At 41.3% G+C, this 24,355-nt stretch overlaps 2 protein-coding genes across 3 annotated transcripts in view; one reads left to right on the top strand and one right to left on the bottom strand.

The window, feature by feature from the left end:
* Window positions 1–344: 344 nt before the first annotated feature.
* On the bottom strand, window positions 345–16,653 carry Akap3 (A-kinase anchoring protein 3). 2 transcript variants are annotated; one of them, XM_023703778.1, is made up of 5 exons: window positions 16,013–16,653; window positions 10,770–10,868; window positions 8,295–8,390; window positions 4,893–7,175; window positions 345–647 (listed from the first exon to the last, which is right to left on the bottom strand). In XM_023703778.1, exons 3-5 carry the CDS (start codon window positions 8,388–8,390, stop codon window positions 492–494), a joined length of 2,535 nt encoding a protein of 844 aa, XP_023559546.1. In that variant the 5' UTR covers window positions 10,770–10,868; window positions 16,013–16,653; the 3' UTR covers window positions 345–491. The 2 variants fall into 2 exon arrangements, with proteins under 2 accessions (XP_023559546.1, XP_004643625.1); XM_004643568.2 differs by lacking the exon at window positions 16,013–16,653 and adding an exon at window positions 13,942–14,068.
* Window positions 16,654–16,797: 144 nt separating this feature from the next.
* The window catches only part of Ndufa9 (NADH:ubiquinone oxidoreductase subunit A9), a 37,848-nt gene continuing 30,290 nt past the window's right edge, over window positions 16,798–24,355 (top strand). The window contains exons 1-3 of the mRNA XM_004643567.2: window positions 16,798–16,895; window positions 21,235–21,405; window positions 21,732–21,829. Of these exons, the coding sequence (XP_004643624.1) occupies window positions 16,847–16,895; window positions 21,235–21,405; window positions 21,732–21,829 (318 nt within the window). The 5' untranslated portion in view covers window positions 16,798–16,846. The remainder of the gene's footprint in view (window positions 16,896–21,234; window positions 21,406–21,731; window positions 21,830–24,355) is intronic.

The raw sequence follows: 24,355 nt of genomic DNA, 5'->3' as shown, positions 1-24,355 counted from the left end.
TTTCTGATCCTCATGCTTATAAAAGGAGAAACAAATCCTTGAGGAGTGGCGGCTTATTTTGAGGACCCGAGTTCCTTTGTGGCTGTCAAACCTGTGGCATGTTCCCTGCTGTGACTTAAAACTTAGTTTAGAGGAGAGGAACTAGAAATTGTGCACTGACAGGGAGCGCAGGAAGGACAGGCACAGAGGCTGTGTCGGTGCCGCTTGGTCCGGCGCCGTCCTGCCTCTGCCATCCATGTGCTGTCCTTCTCACGCTTTAGGTATTTTTACCTTACTATCCCCATGGAGCCCAAAGAAAACAAACACATGCAGCCCTTTAACTGTAATTTTTAATTTTACGTCCTTGCTCGCATGGACAGGAAAATCTTCAAAATTCAGTGACTCGAAGATGATGCGTCTTTGATGAGTGGTGTGAGAGTAAAGCGAGGGCTCTGAGAGGACTTGGGGAGGCGGCCGCGGTGGGCACAGGGGTTGCTGCGAGTGGGCGCCCGTCACAGGTTCGCCATCAGCCAGTCCAGCAGCTGCAGCCGCGTGACGTTGCCCACCGCCTCGTCCAGCTGTCGCTCCTTCTCGTAGCGCAGCACAGACTGCAGAACTTCCCCGACGCTGCGTCCCTTTTCCACAGCGGCAGCGGAGAGCTGGAGTAGCTGTTGGGAGCGGAGGAAACAGTCGTAGAGGGCTTAATATCCCAGGAAAGACCAGAAACAAACTGTCATGACTAGACCCTGAGGGAATGGGCCGCAGGAGAGACTAGAATAGAGGTTGAGAAGACTTCCTTTGCCAGCCTGCTTGACAAAAGGAAGTTGGTGACTACTCTAATTCAAAGAAGCGATGTTAGTAATCACCTGCCCATGATGTAGGAAATGTGACTTCTCATTAAGATTCAAATCTTCCTATTTTTCCCAGGGCCTAAGAATTCTAAGGATCTAAGCTCATACTAATATCCTAAAAGAGTAGCCACTGTCCTGAGACCAACAAGGACACGTGCTGCTACTTTCCATGTCCCATAGACTAGAGAACCTAGATTATCAGAGCAGGAAGGGCCCGCAGTCAGCAGCTCAGCCACAGGAAGAACCTGCCCAGAGAGGTGAAGAGACTTGTCCCACGGCACTGCTGGTCATTCTCAGATCCAAATGCAACCCAGGTCTCTGAATCTTAAACTTAGCCTTCTTTTCAATACAAAATGTGAAAAAGAAGTAAGAATGGGGGCTGGGGAGATAGCTCAGTAGAATAAGTGCTTGCCTGCCAAGCGCAAAGGGCCTGAGTTCAATTCCCAGTTCCGCCAAAAAAAAAAAAAAAAAAAGTCAAAATGACTGTTCTAATATTAACAGAGTATACTGTCATTCATCTGAAATCCTAAAGGCAACAAACTACCTCAAAGAACTAAGTTTTTATTTTGTGTATTCTGCTCTTTATAAGAGTCAAAGGTCAAATAAATGGGCCAGATATCATGAGCTTAGTAAGAAGGAAAAATTAATATGCTTATTCAGAAGGAGAAATTAATGTGCAAGAAGTACGTGGGACATTCCTGAGACAAGGGGATAAAATTTCCATTTTTTTAAAATAGGAAATGTAGAACTAAAAACAAACAAAATCAAAAAACATTAAAAACTTAAAGAATGGGCTAAATGTGAAAAACAAAGAGGAGAGAGACTTCATTCTCAAGAGAAAGGAAAGATGGGGATAGTCATGAGGAAATTCCCTTTTCAGCATGCATCTTCTGTAATTTTGGATACTGATCTCAACACATGTACTACCTATTCAAAAATAAGTAAGGTCATTTAAGGAAAGTGGGCTTATGGCTCCCCAGTGCCACTAGGGTTAATCACCCAGATCAGCAAAGGAATATTTGTTCACACTAATCTTTTTGCCCCAAAGTCACTATTAGATAGTCTTTTGGAATTTGTGTCATCTGATTTTTCTTAATACTAACACTCAATGCAAATTTGTTCACAGGTAAAGTTTATGCTCTTCTCTGCCTTTCTTTTGCTTTCATAAAATAGGAATGACTGCCTTTGGAACAGGCAGAATTGTGGACCACTAGTCTGCTGGTCTCAGATAGATATATTATAATCTAATTTAAAATAATCTAAAATCCAGAAAGTATCATGCATGATGGGTATCATGGGCTTGACTTAAAACCTGACTACAGAACCAACACCCTCTTCACATATTGTATGAAGTCTTCATACACATGAAGGCTCGGTTCTATTTTTTTTCATCAGGAGATAGCTCAGTGGCATAAGTACTTGCTTGTCAAGGTCTTGAGTTTGATCCCTGGTACCAAAAAACAAAACAAAAAAAACAAACAAACAATGTCTCAGTTACTCTTCTCTCATTGCTGGGAAAAATACTCGACACCCAAAATGAAGGAAGAAAGGTTTATTTATCTCACAGTTACTGCAGGTTTCAGTCCATACTCAGCTGGCTCCAAGGCAGAGCAGCACATGGCAGAGAGCAACACTTCATGGTGGTGGTGGTGGAAAGAGCAAAAGCAAATGGTAGGAGTAGAGTCTACAATGGCTACAGAGAGGAATCTGTGTCCCTCAAGTTGCATTCAGGCTATCTGCCCCAAACTGGGTGTAGTACTCACACCCAGGATCCCAGGAGCACTCATCTCCACAATCCCAGTGGATTTTTTTTTTTTTTTTTTTTTTTTTCAGAACCAGGGATTTAACTCAGACTCTTGAGCTTGCCAGGGAAGAGCTTATTGCACTGAACCATCTCCCTGGAACCCCCAGTGGATCTTGAGTTAATCTAACTCTAGAAGTCTGCCCCATGACTGCAGGAAGCTTTGGGGGGACAACTAGACACAAACCATAACAAACAAAAGCCACAAAAAACCCCTAAACTTTTGGATAGACTGTAGCCTCCCCTCTCCTTCCCTGCTACTTGCCAACTATCAAAGCAGTTGTGCATTTTACAGGTTGAAAACCTGTAACACAATGATAAAAAACAAAACAAAACAAAACAAAACTGTAAAACACATCTTGCCCAGCCCCCTTAGGTGCATATCTAATATTTGAGCCAGCTGTTCTCTAGCTCAGCAGATGCCACTCTTTTTTACCTGAGGGACCAGTTTGGAGGAAAACAGTATTTCAGCAGACAGGGGATGGGGGTGTGTTTCTGGAAGGTTTAAAGAAGCCTGCAATCTAGATCCCTCACATGCACAGTTCCTGAAAGGGGTGTGCTCCTGTAACAATCTAACATCACCATTGATCTGACAGGAGGCAGAGCTCAGGTGGTGATTTGAGCAGTGGAGCAGCTATAAATACAGATGGAGCTTTGCTGACTTGTCTTCCACTCAACTCCGGCTGTGCGTGCCCAGTTTCCAATAGAACTGGGGAGCCCTGCTCCAGTCCAAACTTGAAAGTGCACACACACCAGCAGGTCCAGCAGGTCTGGAGCTAGGCTAGATTGTTTTAAAGCATGTTTTAAGTCAGCTTGTACACTTCTAACAAGTCCCAGTAATGGCACTCCCTGGATGACGCTGAGTAATCCTATAGTCTTTTTTTTTTTTTTTGGCAGAACCGGGGATTGAACTCAGGCCCTTGTGTTTGCCAGGGAAGTGCTTATTCCACTGAGCCATCTCCCTGGCCCTTTTTCTTTATCTTTCTTTCTTTTTTTCTGATCCTATAGTCTTGCAAGACAGATTGTGGCTAAGACTGAAATCAGTGTCATAGAGTTTCCTGTTTCATCTTGATGCAGCCTCATCAGGACAGTATATAATCTGCATCTTCTCAGTCATCAGATAATCCCATCTCTCCCTCCTCTTTGGGATCAAATCCAGGGACTCATAAATGCAAGCAAGTGCTCTGAGCTATACCTCCAGCTCCCAAGATGATTTTTTATACAACATTAATTGATAAAAAAAATTGTTCCACTTCTCACAATCAAGAGCTAACCCAAAGTCCGAGGAGTGTGCAGCTATGGTCTCACTCTTGCAATTCCTCCACTCTACTCTGCAGCAGCACCTTGAGTGCTTGCACATGCTCTCCAGACCACTGTCCTGCAGATCACTGGGAGATTTTGAAAGGGGTTTGGAAGCTTGAAAGATACCCACTTTTATCATTAGTAGTAGTGATGGGTCAGTCTCCCATTTGCCTTTAGTGTTACTCCTCAACTGATTCAGAACTTATGGTAGGAGCAAGAGAGGTGTTATTTATTGAATTTCTATAAATCCTGACATCACCTCAGACATGAATGACAGGTTTGAAACAGCCATAATCAAACCCATTTTATTCCCCTTTAACCCATTCCAGTGATATTTTCTAAAGACTGCACCTTATTTCAGGCAATTCTATTCTACCCAAAAGTCAGCTTTGGGGCTGGCCAGATAGCTCAGCGGACTAAAGAGCCTGCTTTGGCAGAGCGCAGTGGCCAGGATTCGACCCCCAGCATGCCATGCTGGCCCAGCCTCTAGGGCGCCCTGAAAGGGCAATTGAAACTGGGCATGGTGGCACTCACCTGTAATCCCAGCACTTTGGAGGCTGAAAACAGGAGGATCACTACGAGTCCAACCTGTGTGGTGAGGCCCTGTATACCCTTGTAGACCGTGTCCGAAATTCATTTAAAAAAAAAAAAATCAGCCTAAAGCCTAGACCTTAACCTGCTTTCTTCAACAAATCTCTTGTAAGTTCTTTATTTGTGCACTCCCACCAATAAATGTAGAAAACCAGAAAATATCATTTACTTTTTTTTTTTTGATGTTTCTGATTGGGCAAGATGTAATTTTACTTTATCCACCATCTCTGCCAAGAGGCAACTGAGTTTTTACAGTTCCCATTTAACCCTCACTGTAGTAATACCCCCACTCATAAAGCAAAGAGTGCACAAATTCCAAATTAACTCCTAGAAAAGCTTTCCAAATTCCTCTGACCTTCCTTCCTTACCTTCTCCTGGATCCCCTCATCATCACCGGCAAAGTACAAAATAGGGACATTGAGTTCAGAGGCAGCTACCCACTGAAGGACGGCTTGCAGTTGCTTGTTCGGGACTGTGTCTGTTAGGTTGTGATTGCTAACGATCACCTTGGGGGATGCACATCCCTCAGGCATCTGTCCTGACAAACACCTCAGCTCATTGTGGATATTCTGATAGGCATTCTGCAGGAGAGCTTCTGCTGTCCCCGTGCCCTTGACAGGTAAGCACTCGTATAAACTATCCGGGAGGGCTGAACTTGGCCTGCTGGCATCTCCACACTTATCATCTCCCAGTTCTACCAAGGATGAGTCACAGGACTTGGCAATGATGACACACAACTTCATTACGGAGTCTATGAGCTGCTCAACCATCTGCCCACTCATGTGGCCATCTACCTGGCTGGCGACCATCTTGGTCAGCTCAGAGAAGGGACCACCAGACTCATAGTCTTCACATGGCTTGGTAGAACAAGGAGACACAGGTCTTTCACATTGGCTATCTTCCTTAATCTGCACCTTGTGTTCAGAGCAACGGTCACTCTTAAAAATGGTCTCACTAAGTAAGTTCCGGATGAAATTGAAGAAAACACTCATGAGATCCTTCTTTCCTGTTTGTTCTTGGTCACAAACCTTACGAGGACACTTAAGGTTAGGCTCATTGGGAGAGGCAGAGCACTTGTTGTGGGGGAAGTTGGTGGTGTTAGCAGCTTCAAGGAAGCTCTGTGGATCCATTCTTCCTCCCTGGGCCAGATGGTATTGAATCAGAAGTAGGGCAGATACGATCAGGTCCTTGGCCCAGGACTCTGACTCCCATATGGAATTCTCAAGATCTTCTCGGTGGTGCACAGGAGGACTGAAGTTGCAAGTATCATGATCTTCAAAGGGAGTGTCTGACATAGGGCTATCCTGCTCATTGGGAGCTGCAGATGCTGCGCGCTCAGAACATGGGGATTTACAGTCTCTATGCTGACTTTTATGCCACATGGTCAGTCCCTCTTTGATGATGTGTTCACCTACAGTTTCAACACACGTCTTCTCCTTCTGTGGTTTGCATTCAGAATACATCTTTTCTCTCAATTTAGCTTCGGATTTCATCGAAAAGTTCATGTTCCGGTACTTGGGGTCACCCATTCCTTTCATGGAGATGAGAGAATAACTCTCAGACTTGTCCTTGGCTCTCCTGATAGTATCAGGGATTTTCTTGGCAAACACCACATTGTAGAGTTTCCCCAGCATGGCATCCATGATATCTGTGGCCTTCTGGCTTCCATGAGAGAAGAGACTTCTTTTCACAGCGGAGACGAAGTCTGTGTCAGTCATGAGGGTACCAGTGACATTGTGGAGGTTGGTCATGAAAGAGTCGATGAGATCTGAGACAACCTCTTTCGCATGCTTGATCAGGACTCTCTTCAGCAGGATGGTGGCGATAGTTGAGTCTTTCACTTGGATCTTCAGGGTCTTCATGATGGAAACCATCATATCAGACACCACACTATTGGCATAGGTCATGATCCCTTGACTAACAGAAGCTGTGAAGTCATCAGGCCTTTCCTTCCCTTTGAACATCTTTTTCTCTGCAGGCAAGGACCGCCCACCTTCCTTGGCATCTCCTGCATTTCGAGATTCAAACACTTCCTTGTAGAAGAAACACTTCTTAGAAGCAGGCTTGTCACCTGGACACTTGCCTTCCTTGGTGCTCTCCTTGATCTTTAAAGTGGACTTGTATTTCATATTTGGGGGACTCTGTGACCCTGAGGCTCTGTCTCCAGAGCCAGGAGCCTTGTCAGCATTAGCGTTCTTGACGCACTCTGAGACTGTTGCATTCACCAACTCAGATGCCACTGTGCTCAGGCTTCTTTGGGATGTGGGTTCATCTCCCATATATACTGATTGATGTATACATTTTTTTACAGAGCCATCGATCTTCTCATCAATCTCTTTGCGGGCCATGGCTATGACTAGATTTGTGAGGTGGTTTGCAAATAGGGAGAGTTCATCTACTGAACTCCTGTTACCAGACTGAGAAGGAGTCTCTTTGTGAGTTATCTCAAAATGCAATCTTCCTGGGCTGCCCTTGGAGGTGGTGTTGTAATAGTCTACAGAGAATCCTTTGCGCGGGTCTCCGGGGTTGGCCACTTCTGCTCCAACTGATGACTCTCCAGGTTTGAACCTAGTGTCTTGGAACTCTGCTGTGCTCTTTTCCAGGTCTCTGCGGAGCCAGCTGAGCACTCTGACAGGATCTGTTGACATTTCCTTAAAAACAGACAAGGTTTCATCTGACTAACAACGTAAAGCTTAAGAATCACCTCAAAAGCCTGTCACTAAAACTACCACCCCTTCTCACGCTTCTTCCATCACCGCAGTCAGTAAAAGTAATCTACATTTACTGAGTGCTCCCTAGGCACCAAGTACTATTTTAGATATTTTGAGATTACTATCTCATTTAACATTAAAATATGTTAGTTTATTATCTTCATTTTACAGGGAAAATATTGAAGAAATGAGAGGTTACTACTCATTTGAAGTTACACAGTCAATTGTGGACATAGTAGGAATTCTAACCCAGAGCCCACATTCTCAGCTAATGCACACATAGCCTCGAGCCGCACGCATCTTAAACTCTGATGCCATCTCAGTCTGAGGGAGAAGCTGCTTTTTGCTTGTGCTATTTCTGGATCTCTTAAACTCCTCTTAATCTCTTTTAGTAATTAACTGCCTTTTTCTAGTAAACGGTTTTTAACATAAAATGACTGGTATGGTTTCCACCTTCTGGCTATACTTTGACTGAGACAGTGCCAGGCAGTAAGCACTTCATAAATGTTGAATGGTAACAGCAGTGTGACAATGTTACTTTGTCTCAGAATGTTAAGGCAAATACATTTCAGAAAATATTTTCTATGAGTCTTGGAGAGATTTATTTCCAACTCATTTCTCTTTGAAAATGACACCAAAGCTTGCAACTGTAATATGTTTTTTTCATTATTTATAGCAATTTAAGTACCACATAAAAAGCATTTTTTCCCCCAAATACAGAATTTGTTGGAGAAAACTGGGCAATGTTTGTTCTGGAGGTGGTCATTTTTTTCCCACCAAAAACCTCACCTTAAAATATGAAAAAGGTAGGTAGTGGTGGTGGTAGAGAGAGCTAGGCTATCCTTGATGCCACCTCACATATCCCTAACCTGGTATTGACTGATAGGCTATGCTCAGCCAGGCATGGGGGGTGCACACCCGTAATCCCAGCATCCAGGAGACCAAGGGAGGAAGATTGTGAGTTTGAGCTTAGCCTGGGCTGGCAGGTTCAAGGCGGGCCTGCACTACACAGGGAGATCGTGTCTCAATTAAACAAGCAGAAAAGAGGTTCCCCCTTACCGTCTTCCAGTCCTGGGGCTGGCCCTCTCCGGGTGAATAAGCATCAACTTTGCATACTCCATTTTGGCTTTGTAACCAGTTGACCTTATCAGCCATCTGGAAGCAGAGAAGAAAAGTCCTTAAAGAAGAGATTACATGAAAGTAAGGAGAAATAAGGGGCATGGCAGAGATGCGGGAAGCAGGAGCAGTGCCACCAGGAGCTACCTACCCAAACAGCTACCTCAGAGCCACTTAACTCTGGACACCCCCTTCCTCAGCTCTAAACTGCAGGAAGATTTCCTACCACACTGTTTCTAGTGATGAGGCTGCTGACTCCTACAGGCTGGTGCTTCACCCCTATTTGTTAAATGAATAGGCAGCCATGTCCGGCTCTTATGCCTTGCTTGAATACCCTCCTGCTCTCCCTCTTTGACTTTTAGTAGAAACTCAGAATTAAATGTGAACAAAACAGAATATAGTTCTTCCTTGTGTGTTCTTCCCTTCCCTGTGAAATGATTTTTAAAAACACAGATGCCTTGCTTTTAATTTCTAGAGTAGTACACTTAGCAGCTTCCTTGAGACCAATTCTTCCTCCAGTCAACCAAGGATCCCAGGGAAATTCTTAGTGCCAAGATTCAGCCAAACTTTTAATGACAGAGATGCCCCCTCACCATCTGTACTCCTCCCTGCATGGATTTGTTCTCAGCCCTCCCAACAATTTGCCACGCTCATGCATCTCAATAAAAGCTTTACCATGTACCTGACATTCTCAGCCCGACAGCTGAGATTCATTTGAGTTGTCTTCTCTCACCCCAACCTCCCTTAGCTACTACTTTTCTCTTCCACTGTAGTCATTTTTCTTGAGAGAACCATTTATGCTCCCTGTCTTCACTGATCCAACTCATATCCCTACTACTTTGGGCTTTGGTGAGTTCGTTCTGTTCTCTCTCCATAACAGTGCCTCTTGATAGTTTTGGAGAACATGGCCAACCCACTGGTAGACTAAAGGGATGGGTAGCTTCTCTTTGTTTCTGTTTCCATGTCATACTTTCATTTCTTGGCTTCCACACTGAAATTTCCCTTTTTTCTCCATAAATATTGCTCACCCAGGTCTACCTAATGGATGAGATGGAATGAGATGCCCAATTTTTCTTGCCTAATGATGTTCTGAGTATCTGCATGAAATAGATGTATATCTTTATATTTTGACTCTGATAAAATACTTGTTTAAATCCAGTTATAATAAAGTCCAACAGGTTATCTTAAGCTGGAATTGTGTTTTATAAAAGATTGCTTAAAATAAGTAGAGCATTATTTGGGGGTGGATATCTGGTTAACTGAAAATATTTGTTTTGAAAACTTAGGGTTGTGCTGGTGTACTGGCACATGCCTACAATCCCAGCACTTGAGAGGCTGAAGCAGGAGGATCACTATGAGTTTGAGGTCATTCTAGACTCTCTAGTGAGTTCAAGGTCAGCTTGGGCTACACAGTGAGACCTCATCTCAAAAGACAAAAACAAAAATCTTTGGGCTGTCATGGGGTAGACATCTTCCCTCAAAATAAAACCAACACAAAATAACCAATTAAATACATGTTTAAACATATATAAAAGACTTTTTTGTTATGCAAAATATAATTATTAAAAAGAAAATATCTTTCATGAACTTTTTCACTGTCCATAAAGATTTATTACCATTTTTACACCCCAATTAATGATTCTGACCTCCAGGCTAGAAAATGATTTTTAAAAATTACTCTTCCACTTGCCATAATATAAGTGATTCACTGGGTTAGGAATGGTTTCTTCATGTTTACTAGGCCTTATAATAACTCAAAGAACCATGTAAAAATGTCAAATCTCAGTTGCCACCCTCAGAAAATCTTATTTTTATGACTTTGGATTGGGAGAACTGAAACATGAAATTTCTTAAATATTCCCTCAATGAATCTAGGGTGATTGAGAATCCTTTAGCCAGGGGTTCATCTGGAGAGAGTCCCTCTGAGACTTACAGCTAACTTTGGAAAGAGAATTATGCACTCTTTAAAAATTTTGTCTGAGATACACTTCCTCACCTCCTTTAGGATTTTATTTTGTTTGCTTGTTTAGTATCTTATCTTGTTTAGTCACCTGAACAAAGTTGTTAATGTCTATGAAGTTAAGCTTTGTTATCAGCAGCTCAGTATTACGTACATTCTTAGGTATGTATCATGACTATGAAGAAAAAATTAATGGTAGTATTATTTGGCTAAAGAGTGGGTAGAGTTAGGAGATTGTTCTAAACTGTAAACAGTGTGAGAGCCAGTATATATATTTTCATATATATATATATATATATATTGAAGACAGTATATATATTTTCATTTATATACCAGCCTTGTGTGTTGCTCCTAATAGAAAATAAAAATGTCAATAGGATGTATGGCCTTACTTATTTTCTGTAGTTAAAAAGATGAAAATTAAGTTTAAAAAGTAAAGAATCTATATGATTACTTACTCTTACTGAGGATGGGTTCTGAGATACGAGGAAAGTTCTTAATTTGATGTCCTATCACTAAGTTTACCTACACCTCCTGCCATGTAATATATAAGGAATCTGCAATACAAAGACAAAAACGAAATTCCCATTTTCACATGGGTACTTTATTGCTCTTATTACCAAAAATGATCTGACTCATTATTTTCACACACACACACACACACACACACACACACACAGTGCGAAATGACATTCATACCTTATTCTTAGTGCATTCTGACAGTTCCAAAGAGACAAAAAAATTTCACCTTCTGGCCAATAATTTCTTAAAATGACTAATGTTATCCTCTGCCTCAAACTCGTTGCATAGGCTTAGTGATCTATGAGGATACTGAAAAGGTTTTAGCCTAATTTCAGATTTACATACTTAGGAATTTAGAGATAAACAGCTGGAATAGATAATACCCTGAATTCATGGATCTCAACTTTTTGTAAGAAGTCCTTTGAGCACGTGAGAACAAATGTATCCTCACATTATGAAGACAGTTGGTAGTTCATGTGTCCCAGTCCGACGACTCTTTATACTCTCACTGAGACATTTCAGCAGAAGATAGTAATTGTACTGTAACTTTGCAATATCCACTTGGCAGGTCAGCCCCAGCTTCCCTCAATGTGTCTTTGAACTGCATCCTTACTCAGAGAACAGGTCAAAAGTTATCTTGCCCATATAATATTTCCTAAGATCCTAGTGGACTGTGATGATGACTCCCCTCATCAAAGTTCGCATCTTATTTCATTACAACTTCATTTTGTTTTACCCTTAAATCTCATCTAAGATGGTAATTGCTTACATATATTTTATCTTCTTTAGCAGCTAGCTTATGAAGGCAGAAGCACTTTATTAGTCATCTTGGTATTTCTGGTAATAGCTAGTATTGTAAAGTTGCTGCTTAAAATTATACGCATGAAGAATGAGTATACAAATTCTGCCAATTTCCAATTCGAAAGAGCCAATTTTATAAATTTGGAGCATCTGAGAACAAAAAAGAACTGGCTTGTTCAAATTTGCTATCACACTGAAGCATACATTCAGGTGCTGTTTTTCTTAAGATCTGCATTTCATTTTTTTATTAGTATGGATTTGCAATACATAATGGTAATATTTATGTGGGAAGGTTGTATATGCACACATTTTTTCATGTACTTTTCTTGCCATCCCTCCCTGTTCCCTTCTGATTTTCTTGAAGTTGATAATTTGGAGCGGCTGGGGAAATAGCCTAGTGCTTGCCTGGCAAGTGTAAGGTCCTGAATTCAATCTCCAGTACTGAAAAAGAAAAAGAAAGAAAAAAAAAAAAAGAACTACAAGTAACAAAGTTTTGTGTGCCTACCAGTTAGTTCAGTTGTTTTGAGCGCCTGCTCATGCAAATGCAGTCAGGCACAGGACACTGCAGTTCGATCCCCACCTCCACCTGCATTACCAGATACACCTTTAAGGCAGCCTGAACCATCGCCAAAAAAAATAAACTTTAGAGACTTATCCAATGATTTGCTAACAGATTCTTCCATTGCAGTATTAATAAATCAACACCTCCCACGTGCTTTTACTCTTTCCACACAAAGCTCTCTTTCTGGTCAAATAACATCCAGCAAACACAATTTACACACATCCTCCTGTCCATTCTATTTCCTGTTTCCTCTGTAATCATCAAGCTGTAGATTACTAAAGCTCCCTAACTTACTCTGGATGATAGCTTATATAAAAAGGTAAATACTTTTGGATGACAGTATCTCAAACTTCCAAATCAATTGTACATTTCCCATCATGAAGTGAAAAAGGAAGAGAATGCAGTTAATGAGGGAATACATATATTAATGAGTTCAAAAGTAACATCTTAAAGATATGGACAAAATTCAAAAAATGTTTTGTGCTAATTTGAAAAGAACAGAATACTCCCTATAAAACATCTCTTTATCCATACACATCATTTGTTCTAGCACCCTCATCATACAGAATATGAAACTGAGGCCCAGAAAGGGAATATTAGAACCTGTGGATACATTTCTGTAGCTATTCTAGCTTGAAGTTTCCTAGAATTTTCCTAGTGGCCATAGTTAACCTAAAAAGTTCTTCAAAATACCATCGTGAAGAAATAAATTTAGGATAATACAGTGCAAATCATGATTGCCAGTGGGAGGGCATAAGCAGTATAGAGGGTGTGGCTGTTGTTCTTTAGACCACAGCTCCATCTCAAGACAGTCTCCTCTATCCATCTTAGGCAAAAGGTTTAACTGAAGGTTCCTAAATTTACGAAAAACTAAATTATAGGCAACATAAATGAAGCTATGAGGGGCTGCTACATGTATATCCATTCTCTTCCTCCACCCCAATCCTGGGGATGGAATCCAGAGCTTTTACATTGAGCTACATCCCCAGATCCGTTTGTGTATTTATAATTGCAACACTCTCTCCTCTGCCTCTTTAGAGTGCTAGGATTTCAAGTGTGTGCCACAATGCCAAGTTTTTTCTCCCTTGCTGTACCTGAATGGTACACAGCAGGAACTCAAATGAATTTGGTTGTTGCTGATATCAAAGTTTCAACTGATTTTGTTTTAAAGAAAGACTGCGCATGTTTCTTTTTCATCATTCATTGTTAAGCTTCCCCAAGAAACCCTTCTTTTTCAGATACTTTTGTCTACATAGCTATACAAATCCTGCCCATCTCCAGTACTCTGTTGTCTTACAAAGCTTCAAAAGTAACAATAAGAAACTTAATCTAGATGAGAATTGGACTCAGAGGTATACCAGTCTGACTTGACTCTTGGACACCAGAAAGGAAAAAAAAAAAAAAAAAGGTGGAACAGCCAGACAATAAAAAAGAAAAGTCAGTAAGCAGGAAGACTTCCACTATGGAGAAGGGAATAAGATCCCTCCCATTTCCTAAAGGATGGCCGGAGAAATCTGGTCCAATCTGTCAATAAAATCAGAATGTGAGCACTAAAGTTGGTAGGTGTCATGCTTCTGAGGCAGAGACTCATTTCCAGAGGATTCAAAGGCAAAAATTAAAATGAGTCAAGCAGAATAAGGCTAGATTGAACATAAAGTTGCCCACCACTTGTCCTATGAATTTTCCCTTCTAGTAACAGAAGTTCAGAAAATGGGCTGTTTCATCAGTCCCCTGGGATTTCCTACCTCTGTAGCTCTGGGATTAGTGAACCACAGAAGACTCCAGAATATACTTTTAAAATCAAGGAAGATGCTGGGATGTTCTTGCTCAGCTCAAGATCTTGTTTCCTCCCCCAGCCTTCCATGCACCTCCTCTTTGTTGGGCCTGGAGGATGACATCAGAATCCCAGTGGTGACATCACTGTCTCTATAGCAACACTGCAAGTTAGCCACAATTACAAATTGAAAGGAGGAGAGGCAAAGCTACACCCCAAAGCTCTGGTGTTTAGTCTGGAAGGAGTAAACTTGCTTTCTTCTACTTCTCTTTGGGTGTCTTTTCAGGTAGGGTTGTACAGGAAGAAAAATTTTGCCAATGAACTCAATTTAAAACAGCAGAGTAAATATATACTAACAAATCCAGATAGGTGCAGAGGAAACTATGAAACAAAACTGAAGCTCTCCTAAATTTCTTTGGAGAAAAGCCCATGGAATCATTTCATTTTTGGGATACAGCCCATGGAATCATTTCATTTTTGGGATACAGCCTGGATTTCTTGTAAATATTTTATCTATAAGAAGAAGAAAAAAACCCTGAAAACAACAACAAAAACCTTTTGGGATATACTTCCTAAACTGATTAACTCTGGGTTATAATTTATCTTTGATGGTCTCAAATTAAGCAGTGCTAATTTATTCTTTGCAACACTTAATACAAGGACCAAGAAGCATTTGGTTCGTGAATCCTTGTAGAAGGAGGAAGACTTTTCAATACACTCTCTTTGAAAATGTTGCCATAGACACTCTTTTATGAAACATAGTTTGCATGAAGCAAAAAATTTCCAAGGAAAAGACAAAATATACATTAACATTACAACATTCAAAAAATGACTAGTTTGGGGTCGGGGAGATGGCTCAGTAGGATAAGCGCTTCACTGGCAAACGCAAGGATCCGAGTTCAATCCTGGGTTCTGCAAAAAAAAAAAAAAAAAAAAAGACAAAAAAAAGACTAGTTTATTACAGGCTTCAATGAAGTTGTTTTAGATTAGGTCTCAATTTCTTTCTTAATGCACACTGGGCTTGTTGGTTTCTTAAGATTCTTTCCACCTTTGTTATTCAATAGTTTGGACTCTTCAGTGCTTATGTCAGTCAGATGATACATCTGCACATTGCACTTTGCTGCTGACAAAGCTCCTGCACATCCAGTATATCATCTGATTCTCACAATAACCTTTCAAGACAACAGGGCAGATATATTTTTCCTGTTAGATGTAGAAGCTGGTTGAGGTCACAACTAACAACTGGAAGAAGTGGCACTGGAGGATCTACTATTCTTAAAAATCAATGCTTTTTCAACTATATGGATACTTTGAAACTATAATTGAGAACGTGAGGCAACTGTTTGACTAAGAGATGTTACATGATGGTTGAACAGCAGTTAGGAGGTTGTGGATGTCAGTGTAGGGCGTGTTAATTTACCAGATCCAGGAAAATGTCAATATATTAGTCGAGTATTAACAAATAATGAGCACAAAGTGAACATAGAATGGGGGGAAAAGAGAGAAATAATATAGCATTACAAAGTTTCTCTGACAAAATTCAAAGGTATTCCAGTTGAATTTGGGTTACACTTTAGAAAGCAGTAGGGTGGGACAGAACGAAAATGGGATCTGAAATGCCTAGTAATAGGCAACCCCCACTCAGTATATAGGCTTGCCGTCTGTCCCAGCATTACACACAAGTCACTGAAGGAATTATGAAATCTAGAAAGATTCATGCAAACTAGGTTGTTTTCCTATAAGTCCACAGTGTATGTCTGACAGAATCATTCACTGTCTTCTCAGAGATTTCAAGAGGAAAGTATATTTTGGGGACAGGCTCTTGCTAGGCAGTCCAGGCTGGCCTCTTAGATCCTGGCAATTCTGCCTCAGTCACCTGAAGGTTGGGATTGCAGGCATGTATTACCATGCTTGGCAGAATAAAGTATTTTAAAATGCAAGTTTATAGTCTTATTTTTCTGGAGTCTCCTCAGCCTCCCACCTGTCTTTCTAGAATAGAGATTCTCAGAGGGATCTAGTTTAAATTTTAAAAAATCACAAACCGTCACACTACAGAGGGCCACGGGCAGCTTCCTGATGGAAAAATGTGCCGATAATATATAGGGCTATTGAATTTTACGTAACACTTTAGGGGTCTGAGATCTCGTGAAGCCCATTCAGGAATCCCACTCCAGGTTAAAACCTCCTGGATCCATCCATAGGTGGTAAGTAGTTTGTTTCAAAAAAAAAAAAAAACCCAAAACACAGTAAGTGGAATTATCATCACTCGGGTAAAGTAGTCAGAAAAGCAAAGAAGTCACCAAGCGCAAAGACTGTGCCATCCACGGGGAGCGACACCCAAGCACTGGGCCCGGACGATAGAATGCCTCGCAGGACTCGGGATGCGTCCGTTCGGGGCGCATCTTCATGCCCAGTATTGCTTTTACACCTTTTCTCCTGGACTTTATCGAGCTCAGGGCCACACCTCCTCCACATCCTCCCGCTCACCGAGGCAGCCAGTTCTGGTCCTTGTCAGGGAACACAGAACCAAGAGCAAAATTGAGCTTCTCCACCACGGGTTCTGCCATTTTGCATTCCCGTGAGTCAGTCCGCGGTCGGCTCTAAATTTCAGGTTCCTCAGCAATATGCCTTTATCTTTATGGTCCATTCCAGAGCTAAAACTCTAAAATTGTTTTTCTTCCTTTCTTCCTTTCTCTCCCCTCCCGCCCCTCCCTGCGCCTTCCCAGCTTCCTTGCTAACGGCATTCCCGCCCAACCTATAACCCAACTCTCACTTCCGGGTTAGCGCCGGCGCAGACAGGCGTGGGAAAGGATATTTGGCCCAAATGAGTAGCCGTAATCGGCCGGACTGCTTGCCGAGGGGGATTGTGGGAGAAGATGGCGGCTCTCGCTAATTCCCGGTTTGCTCGGGCTCTGCCAATGTCACGTAAGTGTCAAAGGGAACTGCCGCCCCTGATCGAGAATCTGAGGCAGGAATCGAAGGTTTCGCGAGTGCAGTCCCGCCAGCTCATTGAGCAGTCGGGTTTGTCTGTGTTCGGAGTTGCCTCTGCCCAGTTTTTCCTTTTCCACATCCCCGGTTTACCTGTTAATTTGTGCACTTGGGAAACAGGACGACCTAAGTAGCGGGAAGGGACGAGGGAAGAGGAGAAAGTAGGGACCCTTAAAGGATGGGACGTAATCAGAGTTTGTTAGGATTGTAAGGTCTTGGGTGATGAGGAATATTTGAGTGGAATCAGGGAGGTACCTGAAAGGGAGAGAGGAAAAAATGGGTAGCGGAGAAATTTCTTCTGGGTTACAGACTTTTGTGCAAACCACTAAACCGTCTCAACTTCAGATTCATATAACAGTGGCAGTAATAATACCACAATATCAGGAAATCTCTGAGAAGATTAAGTGAAGTACAGTTTATGAAAGCCTTCCTTACCAAAAGCGTCTCTGCAGACGTAGAATGTGTTTGTCTGGCGGCCCGGGGCCTGGGGCCTGGCGGAGACAGGGAGTTTTGTGGAAAGAAACGGAAACCTGTTGGAAAGAAAAGTGCAGAAGAGTAAATTATATTCGAACTTGTCAGCATTGTTTGTTTTGTGTGCTGGCTGAATCTGTTCTTAGTCCTCATATGGAAAACATACATTTGCTTTTTCAGTCACTAAAGAACAAGAGAAGGTAGGAAATTAAAAGGGCAGTACACTTCACCATCCGTTCACCTTATACTTCACCAGTATGCAGCATGCGACCCTCAAAAATTGATTTTTCCGTTGTGTATTTTAGTCATTACAATATAATCATTTGCTTTCAAACTTGGCTGTCAGTCCCTTTTAGAGCTTTATGAAGGATGAAGTTGGGACTCTTAGAAATTTCACATCCACATTTTTGAGATAAGCCTCTTGTACCTTAAAATTTTAAACCACAATACGGTAGTTCTGAAGTTGAGCTGAGGAGAGAGTCAAGAGGGTTTTGTTTATCTTCCTGGTTAAGACTACACAGCATTGGGAAGAAAGGTGGTGCACATCATTTATAGTGGACGGTTTTGTAGTCATGACTTCTTCGCACAGCCATTTATTTGCTGGGTTTTGCTGAGCTATTACATTAGAGAGACATTGTACATTGTAAGTTACAGTTTATTTTTTGAATACCTACTGTATATAACCACAATTCTGGATATTTACATTACTTTTTTCCCATCTTCAGCTTATTTTTATTTAACAGACATTGTAGTTTGTGCTTGTGAGCACACAGCTTCTTGTCCCTGGTAAAATAAACTCTTGAGTAAACTCCGGACATGCTAGTAACATAATACAAGAGTCCTACAGAACTATGTGAAACTATTTTATGTGCTTACATGTGGCGAAACTCTAAGTACACTACTGAATGAAAAAAGGAGAAGATTATTGTCATTTGAGATAGTGGGGGAAGATTGGAAGATGAATGGAGAAGTGGTGCCTCTGTATCAGTCTGTTTAGTGTTTCTTGGATCTTGAAAGTCAGGTGTTAGGCATTTTCCACTGGCAAAGACGTGATGGTGGAATGACTCCGAAGATGCTCGTAGAAGGAGTGAAATGACTGCAGATATCTGGGATAACAGGAAAGAAAAAAGTTGGATGTGTTACATGAGATCAGACAAGGGAAACCTGTGAAAGCCAAGCAGAACTTAGAACAGTGATCTCCACAGTGAATTTTGCAAGATGAATCAACGAGATAAAAAAAGCATGATAACTTAATTTTTTTCTGTAATATCAAAAGCTAATGTTTACATAGCTAAAACTATATGACAGGCACTGTTGTGGCTGCTTTAAAATATGTACTGTATTGATATAAATAACATCTACAGTTTTAAATAGCTTTTAAAATGCTGCGTGGAAACAAATATATTTGGACTGTTGGTTTGATATTATAGTGGGAAATTAAGTTTTTGAGCAAGGAATATAGTGAATGTATAATGAATATTACACTCCTATGTATTAAATGGAAATAATGGAGAAACTAAAGCCAAAGAGAATTTATATTAATCTCCTATGCTATGCAAGACATTGTGATGGAAGTTTCCCTGTATTACATATTAATTCTTATCCCAACTCCCTAGATTGTGAGTTCTACCCACCAGTGACATTTTTTCTGTGAAATTTAGTTTCTAGAATAGTGCTTGGCATATAACTGTTGAGAAAACAAGTAACTATATCAGATTAGTTACCTTCTGAGGAATTTCAAAGCAATACTACATGAAAGCTACTCATTTGTGCAGTAATACCTAGCTTGCTTTGTGATAGGCAATATGCCAAATGCTTTATGTACATTTACTCTTATCCTTGTAACAGTCCTTTGAGATGTTATTTCCTTGTCCCAGGTAATCCTTTCTGTTTCATTTGCCCCTCCATTTCTCCCAACATGTGTCCTATTATCTTTATTGCCTGCCTCACTGACCATTTATTCATTCCCTTTCAAATATTTTTTAGCTCCACATCCCATTTCCGTTGGTCAGAAAAAGCAATGATCCCAATTACACCAACCTCCAGAGCAACAGTGAAGCTAGAGAAAGCTCTGAACTAACTGGTCTTATTTTAATCTCAAGTAAATTTCAAGCACTATAATTTTTTCCAGGAATTTTGCTTTTGAGACTCTATAATGATTACCTGACTTTGCTATTCACCTAAAACTTCTCATATGTATGTTTGTCTCATTTTCAGCTTTGAGGAGAAATCAGTTAAGAACAGTCTCTTCCCACCTAAAATCTAAAAGTTGGCGTGTGCTAGTTCTCTGCCTTCCATCTTGTCCCAGCGGATGAGTGCCTTCTGCTGTGACCTAAAGCCAGCTCCTTCACCTTGTATTCTGTTCTGTTTTCTCTCTCTAAAATTCTGGTCTAGGAAGTGAGAAGAGACTAGCAAATTAGACTGTGTGTTAAGGAGATTTAGAGGGAGGAGTAGTTGGTAGAACTGGAGATGTTAACCTGCAGAAGAAATAGTCATTGGGGCTATAATTACTGTACTTAGATAAGTACAACATTTAGATCCTTTCTTCTGGTGGTAAGACCTTTCAGCTACAAAGATGGCCCCTGTCAGATTGAGGCTGCTACAAGAAATAAGTATTTTTCATCTCACAGGGGTTGAGGCTAAGGATAGGACTTGTGTTTGCACATGTACTACAGAGACGGTACATTGATGCACAGACTTTGAAGTTTTCTTGTAGGGATGTGAGTCCATGAGACAAAGTGGGAGATTTGACAGGTCAGTTTCTATATACCTTTCTCAAAGTCAGAAAATTTTTTCTCAAGTACTTTCTCCTCATGGTACTTTCTCCTCATAATATCTTTCAGTTAGTTTTTTTTTTTTTTTTTTATGGGCTCAGCCCACTGAGGGCAGGGCTGGCGGGACATGTGGTGCTGGGGATCCCTTCACCTGCCTAGGCTTGCCTAAGCAGGCACTTGAGACCAGTGAGCTGTCTCACTGGCCTGTCTTTCAGTTAAGTCATTTGTTTTTGGTAGAACTGGGGATTGAACTCAGACCCTTGGCGCTTGCCAGGGAAGCACTTATTCTACTAAGCCATCTAACTGGCCCTCAGTTAAGTCTTATCTGTTCTTTATTTTTCCTTAATTTATTTTGATATGGAGTCTCGCTAAGCAATTGAGACTCCTGTCTGAGCCTTCCCAGCTCTGGGATTACAGGCACGCACCACCACACAAGGTTTTGGCCTGGCATGGCATGCGGTTCCAGGGATTGAACTAAGGTTCTTACGCTAGCCAGGCAGGTGCTTAGGCCACTGAGTTATCTCCCTAGCCCTGATCTGTACTTTTAAATGCTTTGTATCAACAATTCTCTGCCTCTAACCTATACCACAACTTTATTTTTCATGAGTCATCCATTTCAGAATCTGTTCGTTTAGGTCTTTTGCTGTTACCCTTCATTAGTCTTACTCCTCTTTAGCTCTGTTGTGTTTAGTGTTTCTAAGGGATTCTACTATTCCTATTATTCCTCTTGAAAACCTTCTAAGAACACATTACCCAAGAATCCTTTCTCATGATAATATGACTTAATGTCATTTATTTTTCTAGATATATTATATCCCATGGAGGTATGGAGCTTACTTTCTAATTTTTATATATTTTCTGATGGTCTAGGAGTTTTCTTTTGTAATACTTTTAAGTTTATCAGTGTTGCTACTTCTCTTATTAGGATACTGATCACAAAATAATGTTACAAATTTTCAGGGAAAGAAGTTATGTCTACTTGCTTTCTACTGACATTTGCCATTTTTGTGTGTTTTGGGGTTTTGTTTAAGGTTCTGTCATTGCTGCGGCGGCCACGTCTGCATTTCACGGCCCACCTTACTGCCAGCTCCACCATGCAGTCCTCCCTCATGGCAAAGGTGGGCGTTCCTCTGTCAGTGGGGTTGTGGCCACTGTGTTCGGAGCAACAGGATTCCTGGGCCGATACGTTGTCAACCACCTTGGTGAGTAACATTCTCAAGTTTAGTGCGCTTTCCTGCCTTTCCTCAGCATTGTCCAGTGAGAGGCCATGAGCTAGGTTCTTGTTTTAGCAGTGGGCAACTCTGTCTTGACGTTCCATGATTTTTATGTGCTATTGGATTTAGAATACATTAAGATGGGAGTAAGGGAGCCTGGAAAGTTATGGCATCTTTAACATTGCAGAATACACTTTTTTGTTAAATCTACTATCCACCCACATGTCATGCCAGAATTTAAATCTATACTGTATCATTATTGTATAATGTGTCGTTCTATAGATGTTGATTCTTATTTCAATCTCATGTTTTAGGACGGATGGGTTCACAGGTGATTTTACCCTATCGATGCGATACTTATGACACCATGCATCTTCGGCCCATGGGTGATCTAGGCCAGATTATCTTTCTGGTAAGACCTTGATGACTGATAATTGGAGTTAGCAAATGTAGATTACTCAGGTCATTTTAGGAGAAAGGGCAGTAAAATAAAGCAGCAATTTTATCCTAGAATTAGTCCAGGGCAGCCTCTTCTTTTGGATGGAGATTCTTTTAGTTAAATTAAGTTCCTGTATCTCTTGACTTGATATGCAAACTCTAGATCAGTGCTGACAAACTTTTTTTTCTCTCTCTCTCTCTTTCTTTTCTTGGTGTTTTGAGACAGGGTCTCACTATGTCATTCAGGCTGGCCTTGAACGTACTGTGTAGTCCAGGCTAGCCTGGAACTCAGTGCTTCCTGCCCCAGTCTCCCAAGTGCGGGATTATAGGCGTGTGCCTCTGTACCCAGCTAACAATTGGCAAACTTTCTGTAAGGGACCCGATAGTAAAAGCTAGGTTCTGCAGGTTGTAAAGCATTTGTCATAATCACTAGGCTCTTTCCTTATAGCCCACAAATAGCCATAGACGGTATATGAACCAGTGAGTGTGCCTATATCTTAACTTTATAAGAATTAAGCTATGGGCCACTTTTTTTTTTTTTTTTCTTGAGACAGGGTCTTGCTATGTATCCTAGGCTGGCCTCAAACTTGGAGTGATTCTCTGCCTCCCAAGGGCTGGGATTACATGTGTGTGCCATGATACTTGGCTGTAGGCTTGAAGGCTATGGCTTGCTAAACCCTGCTGTAGTCTAATGCTGTGCAGTGTGGTCACCACTAGCCACATGTAGCTGCTAACCACATGAAAATCACTTGGAATATTCCTAGTCTAAATCAAGATACATACTCTGTGTCTAAAATAGCAGATTTCAAAGACTTAATTTGAAGAAAATAATATTAAAATATGATTAATAATTTTTATAGTTACATATTGAAATAATGCTTTAGATATTTCAAGTTAAGGGAAATGTATTATTAAAGTAGGTTTCTTTTTATTCTTACAGATGCACCTAATAGAAAATTCAGAAAGTAAAAGATTCAAAAAGTAGTAAACTCAGAATTATATATATGTCGTGTGTTATGTTTCTATTCAACAGTACTTCATAGGCAGAAAAAAGTATAAGCGGGATACTTTATAAGTTAGTTTGCTTGTCACATATTTAACATAGACGTGCTTTATAAGCGTTTCCTGTTGTCACTCTATAATGTACAGCTTTTCCCTTTAGGCCAGTGGTGCTAAAATGCAAGGTGGGAGGACGAAGAACAGAGAGAGCCTTTCAAGGAGTGACTAGGAATATGTAGGATTCCTTTTGGGGGCAGCAATTGGAGAGCCAGATTGGTCTGTCAGGTAGAGGCTAAGGAGGCCAAGTACCTGACTGCAGTGGTGGCGGGTGGGCGTGGCCTGTGTGTGCTGCAGTGAGCATGCAGAGCCCCTCTGTTAGACCCGAGCGTCAGGCACAGTGCCCAGAGGTGCGTGTGCGTGCTTGGAATGGAGCCGGGGTGCTGAGCAATGATCTCATGAGCTGTGTAGGAGCTCTGCCTCTAAAAGGTTTGCAGACACTGCCCTGTTGCATTCAGGGCAGACCCTTTTCTCGCAGAGCTGTGCTGTGTGAGCCATTCTGTTGGCTGATGCAGACTTCTCAGCTAGATGCCTGGCTTCACTGTGCCTTTAGCTACTTCCTACTCCTGCCATCCTCCATGGAACTAAACTCTTATTTAGTTGCTTTTTGTTTTTGGAAGGGTCTATAGGGTGTTCAGGGTCTCACTACTAGATCGGAATCATAGTGATACGCTTGTTTACAGCCTCCCAAGAGCTGGAATTACAAGCACACACCACCACTATGCCCAGTCTCTGTTGCCGTCTCAGCCCGCCCTGGGGGCCAGCATGGCAGGCCTGGGATCAAACCCTAGGCAAGCAGGCATAGACGCTTTTCTTTTGAGAATGTTGGGCAAACATCCTTAATATCTCTGCCATTGGGGAGATGGCTCAGTAGAATAAGCGCTTGCCTGGGAAGCACAAGGGCCCGAGTTCAAATCCTAGTTCCACCAGAGAAACAAAATAAAATAAAGTATCTCTGACATTGTGTTCCTTTTCTATGCTGGATGCTCAAAAGCTAACCATAATACTTACATTAAAATTTCTTGTTTCTAACAAGAAAAACAGTTTGTTTCAAATTTCCTGGTTGTTTTTTCTAAAATTTTCTTATCTGTTATTATTGTTGCAAGAGCTTGACTTTCCCCTGCTTCTTTGTGGCTTACTTCTTGGTGACTTTAGTGCTAGATTAAACCCTTGGCTAGCTTGTAAATGTGGGGTCACTGACACTGAGCCACAGAATATTTATTCTCTTATTCTTAGACTTATTTATTTACTGAGCACAGGCCTTGAGCTTATCACACAGTTCATTGTTTAGTTGTTAATTTATGTGGTTATTTCTGAAAAGAAAGGCCTATTTTGGGGCTGGGGTGTGATTTCCCTACTTCAATCCCTGTTTGAATTGTTGTCTAAACCACTTGGCCTATTGTGCCCTCTGGGCCTCATCCCTGAGAATCTGGTTTAGGGGCTT

This window comes from Octodon degus, unplaced genomic scaffold, assembly GCF_000260255.1.
Source record: "Octodon degus isolate 3935 unplaced genomic scaffold, OctDeg1.0 scaffold00178, whole genome shotgun sequence".
NCBI classification, from domain to species: domain Eukaryota; kingdom Metazoa; phylum Chordata; class Mammalia; order Rodentia; family Octodontidae; genus Octodon; species Octodon degus.
Note: the sequence above shows the minus strand (reverse complement) of the source record. Positions and strands in the feature narration are given on the sequence as shown.

Excerpts from the sequence above, each read along its gene's own strand:
- Akap3 (XM_023703778.1), bottom strand. The coding sequence starts at position 8,390 with ATGGCTGATAAGGTCAACTGGTTACAAAGCCAAAATGGAGTATGCAAA. Across the intron at positions 7,176-8,294 it reads AGCCCCAGGACTGGAAGACG|GAAATGTCAACAGATCCTGT; the intron begins GTAAGGGGGAAC and ends TCTGTTTTTAAG. Across the intron at positions 648-4,892 it reads ATGAGGGGATCCAGGAGAAG|CTACTCCAGCTCTCCGCTGC; the intron begins GTAAGGAAGGAA and ends CGCTCCCAACAG.